Source organism: Cydia fagiglandana, chromosome 22 (genome assembly GCF_963556715.1).
Source record: "Cydia fagiglandana chromosome 22, ilCydFagi1.1, whole genome shotgun sequence".
Lineage (NCBI taxonomy): Eukaryota > Metazoa > Arthropoda > Insecta > Lepidoptera > Tortricidae > Cydia > Cydia fagiglandana.
The window spans coordinates 5338538-5350816 of record NC_085953.1 but is presented as its reverse complement, the minus strand read 5'-3'; the positions used below and the strand labels follow the sequence as shown (position 1 = coordinate 5350816).

Sequence of the window (12279 nt, the reverse complement as noted above, 5' to 3'; positions counted from 1 at the left end):
CAGTTGAGATTTTCACAGATGATGTATTTCTGTTGCCGCTATAACAACAAATACTAAAAAGTACGGAACCCGCGGTGGGCGAATCCATCGCACTTGTCCGGTTTTTTTTTAAATCATATAGGAGGAAAACGACCAGACGAACCGTCGTATGGTAAGCGATTACCGTTGCCCATTGACACCCGCAACACGAGAGGGGTTGTTAGTGCGTTGTCGGCTTTCGCTTTCGGGTACGGGAGTACGCTCTTTTCTTGAAGGTTTGAAGCTCGTATCGGTCCGGAAAAAACCGCAGACAGTTTACTACACAAACTATGGAGTCTATGGACTACTTCTATAGGTAATCTATGGACTAGTCATTTTTAAAAAAGGAAACTAACCTAAGCACCTCATAACTTTATTTCTGAAATAGATGCTCTCATGAACTCTATGCGTGGGTGAACCTCGCAAATAAGTCAATAAACCCAACATACAAGAAACAACTCTCACACGATTACATTATATCGCTTCTTACCAGCCAGTGACATGTACAATCTATGGATTGACAATTTAAAAAGAAAACAGATGAAAGTAGTTTTCGCGCGTTTCCCCTGGTCTTGTTTTTCTTGATCTGAGGCTGTGCCGCGATCGTGATGCCAATTCTGTTTGCCTGAGTTTTTATCTTAGTTTGTTAAGCCTGATTCTTATTTTAAAATTGACCGTGAGCACCAATCAGAATTAGCGGCTACCGATTTTTGGTGCTGACGAAATGCCGTCAAGAGTCATCTTATGAGGCATTAGGTACGCTCGCGCATTGATGAGCGAGAGATTCCTGAGGGCCTACCGCGTAAAGGCTCCTGTACATATTGGGCCAGCGTACGTTTGGGGGACGCATTATGCGTAAGAGGGAGCAAGTTATATTGCTATCTCATTCTACCGCATGGCTGCGTCCCTTGGACTGGCCTGCGTTGGCCCAATATGTACAGGGGCCTTCATATACGGGCTAAATTGTGATTTCGTTATCTGCTTTCTATCGCTCGGATATGCAAGAGTGATACCGAAATTCCTCTGGTATCCTTCCGTATTCCTTCCTTCATCTCCCTCACCCTCTGATAACATGACTCAAGGATGGATCGAAATGAGATTAGAACCATATCAATTTGCAAATTTTAACATAAGAATCAGCCTCCATGATGCCAATCACCTTGCGTTTTCTTCATCATTGCTATTATGATTACGTTCCGTTACAAACAATGGTTACGCAATGCTTGGGATCACTTTTTCCCGTTAGAAGAATACATGTCACATTCAATTCAAGGGATGTTTACAAAAACAACATAACTGACTACACTGGTTGACACCTGAAACGATTAACAATGTTCTTAAAAAAGTGTCAACCGCTCTAAGCAGTTATGTTGTGTTTGTAAACATCCCTTCAATTGATATTTTAATTTAGAAGTTTTGTCTGTATTGTCTTGTCTTAAGTCTTGAGGTTCATGACTGATATACAATTTTTGGCACTTTATTAGTACTTGACAAAAAGGAAGGAGATAAATTGAACCATTGGTGGGTATATAATACTAGATTATTTATTTATTTAAACTTTATTGCACAGTAAAAAAATGTACAAAAGGCGAACTTAATGCCAGAAGGCATTCTCTACCAGTTAACCCTCGGGCCAAACAGAGAACAAGTAGTAATAAAGTAGTAGTAGTAGTAGTAAGTAATTATGATGCTCTTAATTTACCAACTTCCTAAAATCTAATGTTTAATTGATTTCAAATAGGTATACTTACGCTAAACCCAAAACTGAAGCCTAAACTCCCCGAAAGGTGTCCCATAGAGGACAGTTTTAATTAGCTAAACTACCTAACCTGCCTAACCTAAACTTAAACCTAAAATTTTTGAACTATGTGTACTGTTCAAAATGGCATAAACACCATAAACTATGAATAAGCCAATAAAAAAGAATATCCGTCTGGCAGAAACAGATTGTAAATCCCGCTCTTTGATCATTTGACAGTTCGCACAACGTTCTCATTTCAAACTCCACTGCTTCCACAAATAAACGCCACATCCACACCATCTCGCGATCAGCGATAATGTCTATAACTTTATCGATAGCTATTTATCACTTTCTACTCTTTCTAGCGTATAAGGAAACCGAGGGGAACGCCGCACCTTCTATTTTAGGCGTCACAATTTCAGTTTCAGCCCCGCGAGTTGTGGCGCGGACGCCATAGTCCGAGCGAATTAAAAAAATAACCAACCGCTAATAATTAAAACGTTCCATTTCTGAAAATGACCGTTGACGCTGGGAAAACCGTTTCTGGGATCAATATAAAAGTGAGTTCCGAGTTTGAATTTTATATCTTTGTTTTTCTTTTGTTTTTTAATTATAAATAACCCCAGACGTGGTCGTGAATTGTATATTGTTTCCAGTAAAAGTTAAGGGCTTATTCTGTTCTGAACGTTCGTTGAATTTATTTTATTACTTTTCTGAGTGGTATTGTGTACTAAAGTAACCTTTGGACGTGTTTAAGATGACAAAGGATCGGAAACCGGTTCGGAATGTTTCATGTGTTTTGCGCAGGATTCCTTTTGTACAGTCAGCAGCAGAAGTCGCTATACACTCCAGGTGCTCAAAGAGAGGTAAACGTTTAAACTGTCAAAAAGTTGTTGACTGTCATGGTAGCATTTACTTGTGAGCGCTCAACATGTCACAAATATCTTAACAGTCGCTATTCATTAATTTCTACACTTACAACAAATCATTGATACCTTAGCTGTCAAAAAACCATTGGTATCTAAGCGATCAACGTGTCAAATATATCTGAACAATATGGAAAAATAGACGTTTAAAGCATACATGTATGGTCGTATATTGAATGAATAATAGCTATGCTAATTTCAGGTAAAACGTTTTGACAATCATCGAAAGCAGTACAGTCTTGTCATCACATACATCTATCTCACGTTTTGCCCTTCAACCATTGACAGAGGCCTGTCAGTCAGCTTACTGAAAACTATTTATTTTATTGAATAGAATCATCAAAACGAATGAGTGACACATAGCGAAAGCTAACTGAAGCCGAATTTAGAGCCAATTGTCAAGGCACGTTGTGGTCTTGTGACTAAGGCGTTTGCTTTTCAAAGCAGAGACCGCGGGTTCAAATCTCAGTCGGACGCACCTCTAGAGATTACAGCTTTTTTTTTCTATTATTAATTTCTAGTTTTATATTAATTTCGCATAAGTTTATATGTTTTTTGAAGATATGTCACATGTAGAGTATGTACGACTTTCTAACAGGACGTTGTAGGTTTGAACTCGCAGTAAGCGTTCCTTAGATTACTCCTGTGCGGAATGCCATTTGATGTTTACTGCTAGATTATACTGGTTATACTAACAATAAGTTCAAAGATATAAAGATATACAGTATGTATCAACATACTGTATATCTTTGAACTTATTGTTAGTACGAACGTTAGTTTGAACGAAAGGCCAAGAAAGAGACCCATTAATGTTTAGGTCATACTGAACAACTTTTACTATGGGACCAATCCCGAAAACGCGGAAAAATACTTGGAAGTTTCATACATTTTGCTGGTCTGATGTTGAAATTTTCTATGGGAGAGTAATTTTTTTCCGGGGTTTCGGGGTTGGTCCCATAGTAAAAGTTGCTCAGTATGACCTAAACATTAATTGGTCTCTTTCTTAGCCTTTCGTTCTGATACATAATGTATATAACTCCGTATACTCTATTCTCTCTCCTAAGTTGTAAAAACAAAATTCGTCATTCCTATGGTCAACATTTAGCATATTACGTAGGTGTATATGCATGGCAGTGATGGGTTTCACGGCTATAGCCTCTGTTACAAAGCCATAAGGTTTACATGTCAGATTGGGACAGAGAACGTGTTAAGTTTCAATTCTATTATTTTCTCCTTCGTTCTTTGATCGATTCGGAGCATCGTATTTTAGTACTATATAGTATATTTTAGTACAATAAGCGAGGTAAATGAATATATTAACATATAATATGCTCTACGATTTGGAAGAACGGCCGCCTATGACAGTTAAAATAAAAAACCTATCATTCTCGTAAAACCTACTTAGTGTGTAGGAATTTTAAACGAAAGTCCTCTCCTTCACGATTTTCGTCGACATCTCTTCTAAATACCTAAAACTGGTATGGATGTGTTCCTCGTGGTCTCTAGAATACGAATTGACCGGTTTTAGTTTATGGAGAGGGGGACGGGTCGAAAAAAAGGGGGGCAAAGATGGCGGCCGACCATCATTGATATTTGTTCACATCTTGAGTCCTTTGGGACCGATCGGTTCATGTGAGGTGTCGTTTGAAAGAGTATTAAACGTGCTATTATTGGTTCATAATAACCGTAGTCTTAACTGTAGTCGTTTACAAAATAATTTAAAATATATGATTTTTTACCGTGCATAGATGGCATAAGTACTGACAAAACATGCGTCTAACTCAATAAATTATAACTTTACCGCAATTAATGTTATTACAAAATATACGAGAAATTTCATTAGCTTTCCAAAAACATAAGTTTTATTGGTATATGATATTATATAACCAAGTAATAATGAATTTTGTTCAGCATGGGTCACTACGCACCATCACGTAAATGGCGGGCGATCGACCTCAACTGTTCATTATTTCTTAGGTTCTATTTTACTGATAAATTGGTGATGGATACTATTAGAAAGAATATTAAACGTACTATAATTGGTTTCTAATAACCATAGTCATAACTGTAGTCATTTACAAAATAATTGAAAATATATGATTTTAACCGTGCATGGACATAAGTACTAGCAAAACATACTTCTAACTCAATAGATTATAACATTACCGCAATAAATGTTTTCAAAATATACGGGAAATTTTATGAGCTATCCAAAAATATAAGTTTTATTGCTGTATAATATTGTATAACTAAGTAATCATGAATTTTGTTCAGCATGGGTACTGTGCACCGTTACGTAAATGGAGCCCGGCCATTGTTGAGTTTTCATTATATTCCCGGTTCTATTTTTCTGATACTTGGTGGATACCATGTGCAAGCATATTCAATTTTCTGTGAATACTCGATTATTTCAATTCTAAGGCCCAAAATTAGCCATTTTAAAAATATTAAAGAAAATGTTTAATTTTTACCTAAGAGGTTTGCTTAGTGACTGAAATAATTTGAGAAAGAGATGATGTAGTAAATATAGCGTGAATAGTATTTTTAGAATAAAATCAACTAAATATTTATTAACTTTCCAAAAATATTGTTTAGTTACCGTACAACTATAAACATATATGTAGGTATGCCAGGACCAATTTCGCCAAGCAAGCAAGCAAACACACGGCGCGGCGAGCGCCTGGTAGACCAGCAGCATTCTATTATTGTTTTACAGTACATTTTATAATGTAAGTATCCAAAATGTGAGGTTCTGTTATGAAATATCGATATAAATGATGGTTTGTTTGTTTTGCCTTTTATCACAGGTAACTTAAGTATGTTTTGTCAAAAGCCTAGTTCTAGGTTCATAACATCGTTCAGTTCGTAGCTTTCATGATTGCAAGACCAGTGCATATAAAGTACTTAATATCTGTGTTGTTATTTGACTCACGTCTACACGTTTCTTTCGACCGCTGATATTGGTTTAAACCCACTCCGTAATTAATAATTTAAAATCACCTTGAGATCTGAGGCTTGTGGCGCTTTAAAGGGATATTTGTCGCCGCACGCTCGGATGCAAAATAAGTGACTACCAACTATTTGAGTAGCAGCGTAGGTCTACATAGGTGATAGTTTCAGCTTTAGATGGTAATTAGCATTTATGGTCAATATTTGTAATAGGCATTCAAGAAGGTAATTGCACATTATTTTTCTTTGCCACTATCTACTTTCGTTGCATTTTTGTAAGCTTACAATCTGATAACTTGAAGTAAAATCTAATGGCGAGTAAATAAAAACAAGTAATTATTTTAGTGCACTGATGCCGGCCTTATCTACGGATATTTTGGCGAAATAAATTATACTGTCAATAACTAGGTACATATGTGTATTATTAAAACAACATTTTAAAGGGCCTCTGATTCTTTGCAAATTTATTTCAATGCAATATATTTTTATTTATGGTCTACCACAATTAATTTTGGAAACAGTGAACAATAAGTATCCGTGAATTCCGGTTTTAAGTATAGTAATAGTAACATTAGGTTAATATTGAGTAAAATATCTATATTTATTTACTATTTTATTTTGCGGTCTAATTTATAGTTTTTGGTACCTATTTATTGATTCGTTGGCGTTTGGCATTGTAGTTTTAGCTTATAAGTATGACTCTATTGACAGTTATGAGATTAGAGAGTACTACGGTTTTTAAATTACGCTCGTCTGTAACTAGGTACATTATCTTAGATCTATAATAGTGACTCATAACTTCTCTGTTCGACTGTAAGTCATACAAGATAGTTAAGTAGCGATTGCGATATAAAAAGCTATAAGTAGACGACTTTATCGCACGTTTAGAACTTTAAGTGCAAATTGCAGATTATTACTCATATATATATGTTAAGGTTGTTCAATTCACTTTGAGCTACAAGCTATAACACTAGCAGCTTAACATACATTATAGCGCCCAAAACAGCTACTGTAGATCTTAAATCTTTAGATGAACCTTTTAAAAACTTTTATGTCACCAGAGCCTGTAAACTGTAAACTAAGACTAAATATGTGGCTATTCTAGAGCCAGGCTAAAATGTCTTTAGGCAAGAAAATAGGTACTAAGTGTCGCCTAATTGTTTGTTGGGATTTATAGTTATGACGGTGCGCAGTGACCCACGTTGAACAAAATTCATTATTACTTGGTAATATAATACCATACACCAATAAAACTTATGGTTCTGGGAAGCTTATGAAATGGCTCGTATATTTTGTAGTACATTAATAGCGGTAAAGTTATAATTGATTGAGCTAGAAGCATATTTTAGCAGTACTCATGTGCATGCACGATAACAAATCATATGTTTTCAATTATTTTGAAAATGACTAAAGTTATGACTACAGTTATTAGAAACTAATTATAGTACGTTTAATATTCTTTCAAATGGTATCTATCACCAACTGATCAATAAAATAGAACCCGAGAAATAATGAAAAGTTGACGCCGGTCACCCGCCATTTACGTGACAGCGATTAGTGACCCATGCTGAACGAAATTCGTAATTACTTGGTAATATAATATCATATACCAATAAAACTTATAGTTTTGGAAAGCTAATAAAATTTTACGTCATTTTGTATGAATATTATTGGAGTAAAGTTATAATGTATTGAGTTAGACGCATATTTTATCAGTATTTATGCCATCCATGCACGGTAAAAAAATCATATATTTCAAAATATTTTGTAAATGACTAAAGTTATGACTATAGTTATTAGAAATCAATTATAGTACGTTTAATAACCTTTCAAATGGTGCCTATCACCAATTGATCAATAAATTAGAACCCGATAAATAATGAAAAATTGACGTCGGTCGCCCGCCATTTACGTGACTGTGCGTAGTGACCCATGCTTAACAAAATTCGTTATTACTTGGTTATATAATATCATACACCAATAAAACTTATGTTTTTGGTAAGCTAATGAAATGTCTCGTATATTTTGCAATAAAATAATTGCGGTATAGTTATAATTTATTGAGTTAGACGCATATTTAATCAGAACTTATGCCATCCATGCACGGTAAAAAATCAAGTATTTTAAAATATTTTGTAAACGACTACAGTTATGATTACGGTTATTATGAACCAATAATAGCACGTTTAATACTCTTTCAAACAACACCTCACACGAACCGATCGGTCCCATAGGACTCAAGATGTGAACAAATATCAATGATGGTCGGCCGCCATCTTTGCCCCCCTTTTTTTCGACCCGTCCCCCCCTCAATAAACTAAAACCGGTCAATTCGTATTCTAGAGATCACGAGGAACACATCCATATCAGTTTTAGGTATTTAGAAGAGATGTCGACGACTTTTTTCAAAACAGACCGGTTTCCACCTATCTAACTTATTTATTGTCTAAGTTTGACACTTAATCGATATTAAACTTTCGTGAGACATATTTTAAATTGTTTATACGACAACGGTTTCACTCACTTGAATTTTTAGTCGCTATTGGCGACATGTTTCGGGCCCGTCGGGGGTCCTTCCTCAGGCTCGAGTGCTCGCGGCGGCTGCAACTCGTGCACTGATCGCGCCGCTCGCCTCATCGCTCGTTGCGCGCGCGCTGACAGAGCGGGGGCGATGAGCGACGAGCGATGAGGCGAGCGGCGCGATCAGTGCACGAGTTGCAGCCGCCGCGAGCACTCGAGCCTGAGGAAGGACCCCCGACGGGCCCGAAACATGTCGCCAATAGCGACTAAAAATTCTAGTTTGACACTTGACGATAAAATATTTCTTTAAGAAAGGAGGTGTCAATTCGTAGCTGCTACAGTATTTTTTTAAAAGTTAAACAGATAAAATGTTGATGCTTAGTTACCATTGAAATAACAACTGCTTAGCAACTGGTGGCACCCTGGCTGCTGACGTACGTGATTGGCAGTGCGTGTAGGTATTTTTTTTTTTTTTATTATGCATGGGTTTACTCATGGCCACAGACTAGCCGAGGCGTAGACGTGGCCTACGATGGAGCGAGCTCGCCCAGAAGGTGCCTGTTCACTCTTGATTTGAAGGTTGCCGGGTTATAAGAGCACGGAAATATAGACGCCGGCAAGGAATTCCATTCCTTGGCATTCCATTAATGACAGCAGCTTGAATTTGAGTGCTTAGTTACCACTGAGTTTCTAACCGTTATTGTCATTGTGATTAAATAAGGGTGTATGTGTTAAAGAAAAACTCAGAAGTTAAGATATATGTGACGAACTGAAAGCCTATGCTAAAATGACAACTTAGATGTCCTTATTTTTGTGACGATTGAAGTGTATATGTTTTCTTGGACACCTTACCCGCTCAGGTATATCTGATGCTGACTGTACCTACTGTGTAGAAATGTAAAGTTGTGCTATTTTAGGTGCATATTTATTTTTATACTCAGAAACAGCAAAAATCAGTCATAAGTCCTCAAAAAACATATTCTAATGGGGTTTGGATCTCTTATAGAATTATTAAAGAAGGATCAAAAATTTTAAAAAAATCCTCATTTTCTTTTAAAGGTTACTTATTGCTTACTCGAGCTGCACAGCTAATTTAGGTAGCTAGTAGACTCATTATATCCTCCTGGATAACATTGCAAATAATATTCCTGTGGAACTCCACAAGTTTGACAAGCATGCCATGAACTACTTGAGCGTTTCTTTTATTTTTTGCCATTTTTATTTATTGTGACCTTTTTTGCTACTTTTGTGTTATTTCTACTCAGAATCACGAGCTCTTTCGATCCTAATGGGATAAAAAAATGTCCCAGAGTTTTTTTCCTATTGTGTTACCATTTCCCCATACACTTTGTATGGCGGTAACAAAAAGGAAAGTTTGAAAAATTTATGGAAATTTTAGGACACTTTTTTTCTCCTATAAGGATGAAAAGGGCTCGCGATCCTGACTAGAAATAACACAAAAGTGGCAAAAAAGGTTACAATATATGTATAAAATGGCAAAAAATAAAACAAACGCTCACTTATTGATTGATCAAATTAACATTTACGTAGACGCATTTTTATTTGATGTTTCATCTCTTATCCGACTTATCACATCAAATGAAGCGTTTGAAATTCCTCAAGACGCCGATAAAAATGGCAACAATGGGTCCTGATAACCAAGTGCTTGAGATTTTGCGAATGTTGATAAACTATATACAAAACAAGAAGCCAAGGTAAAGGTGACAATCCATTTCCAACGACAGCAGCACTATTCATTTTACTATGGAAATTGGCAATAACACCGACGCGTTCGTACTAGTAGTCAGCTGTGGTCGGAAATGGAATGTTACCCTAAGTCTCCACAATCGTTCGTTAGTGGCCAAGAGTAAACGAGGCCGTTGAATAGTACGAAGTAGGCAACCCCTGTTATAACCTAGGCATGTAAAGTCCTTTTCTTTAATAATGGAATTATATACCAAATAAAATTAATGATTTATAAATTTATTTTTTCAACGATGCTCTTATTTACGATGAAGCATTTTTCGGATCGTTAACAAGTCAATAAAACGTTTGTGGTTTCTTCAGCCGCCGATAAAACAGACAGCCAAAAGACATTCTTGATAACGGATGTGGATGAGAGATTTTGCGAATGTTTATAGAACTAAATTTGCCAAAAACCTACTTAATACTCTTAAAAGCAATATAAAACTTTAAACTCTCGCGTTTTGTACACATATTTAGTATATTTACTTACGCAAACGGGTCTACTTAAAAGCAGTTGAAGAGCCCAGGCCAGCTTAGGGACTATGAAATAGACTGATCAGGTTTCACCAACGTGACAGGTGCGACGAATTGTAAAATCACTGTTGCTGACGTCACATGCATCCATGGGCTACGGTTACCGCTTACCATCGGGCGGGCCGTATTCCTGTTTGCCACCATCATTGTATTATTAAAAAAAACTTTATCATATCGGAAAAAAAACAGATATTTCTCTTGCTAAGTTTATGACAAGTTTATGACAGGCCGATCAGTGGACGCACTTGTGTGACTTTCTATACAAAGAATACAAACCTACTAAGAATACTGTGGACGTCTACCTTAACGCGCCACCTCGCAAAACCTCCCCTTCCTCTGCCCATCTCCAAACTTTAGCTAGCTTCTAGTTAGCAAGTTTCTAAAAAACATTGAAGACAAAACTTTTCATTCTCTCTTCTTTTTTTTTTATGAATGGGCTTACTCATGGCCACAGACTAGCCGAGGCGTAGACGTGGCCTACGATGGAGCGAGCTCGCCCAGAAGGTGCCTGTTCACTCTTGATTTGAAGGTCCTTTCAAACTCTTCATTATTAAGAAGAAGCATTAAGGTGGTGGTACTAGTGCTCGACATGCTAATACCCTGATGATGATAATGACACCCTGTTGTCACCTCTATTGCCAATGACTTAAGTTTCAAGATAACATGTACTGGGACCGCGTCAAGCACCAGTACCACCACCTTATTTCATTAACTAATAAATACTGCATCTCTCACACCAAATGTTTGGAATTTTGTTCAGATGAAGATGACGCTAAAAATTGCAACAAAGAACGGATATGGACGAGCGCTTGAGATTGTTGATAAACTACATGCTCGAGAGTTGTTGAAGCATCTGTTGTGATAAATATGCGATAAGGCACGTTTTCAATTTGGTGTCACGATGACTAATAAAGAGATACTGAGGTGTTAGGTGCACTTTTGTGCGCAAGAAACGCGTGAGAATAGAGCCTTTTAGCTGATTATAGTTAATTGATTATACCCTATATAATACAATTATTTATTGATTAAATCAATTAAATGTCACTAGCAAGCGCAGCGTAGGACGTCCACCCACAAGATGGACAGACGACCTTGTTAAGGTCGCCGGAAGACGCTGGATGCGGGTCGCTTCCAACCGGCACGTATGGAGGCCCAAGGGGGAGGCCTAATGTTGAGCAGTGGACGTCTTATGGCTGAGATGATAATGTTGATGATGAAATGTGTTATTATTATTATCCTTAAAACGTACGGGTATAACTGCAGATGTTGAAAATATTTCATAGATGGCTTGGATGTAAGAGTTTAGTCACCCGAAAAGAGTTCCAGAATAAATTTTATGAAAGTCCATTAATCTATTACCTAATCTTTTCTCTCTGGTTAACTATACTTATACCTACATAAATACTATGTATCTATGATGTTGACAGTTTAGAAGTAAGTATATGTACGAACAATCACATCTGCCATTTTCTACCGATTAGTAGGTACACTTTTTAGGGTTCCGTACCCAAAGGGTAAAACGGGACCCTATTACTAAGACTTCGCTGTCCGTCCGTCCGTCCGTCTGTCACCAGGCTGTATCTCACGAAGCGTGATAGCTAGATAGTTGAAATTTTCACAGATGATGTATTTCTGTTGCCGCTGTCATAGCACTAAAAACAAATACTAAAAACAGAATAAAATAAAGATTTAAATGGGGCTCCCATACAACAAACGTGATTTTTGACCAAAGTTAAGCAACGTCGGGAGTGGTCAGTACTTGGATGGGTGACCGTTTTTTGTTTGCTTTTTTTTGTCTTTTTTTGCATTGTGGTACGGAACCCTTCGTGCGCGAGTCCGACTCGC

General features: G+C 36.9%; 1 protein-coding gene across 1 annotated transcript in view; it reads left to right on the top strand.

Annotated features, from left to right (window-relative positions):
* The first annotated feature begins 1920 nt into the window (after positions 1–1920).
* Positions 1921–12279, top strand: part of LOC134675428 (dihydropyrimidinase 1) — a 181309-nt gene continuing 170950 nt past the window's right edge. Inside the window, exon 1 of the mRNA XM_063533691.1 lies at positions 1921–2319. Coding sequence (XP_063389761.1) covers positions 2275–2319 — 45 coding nt within the window. The 5' untranslated portion in view covers positions 1921–2274. The remainder of the gene's footprint in view (positions 2320–12279) is intronic.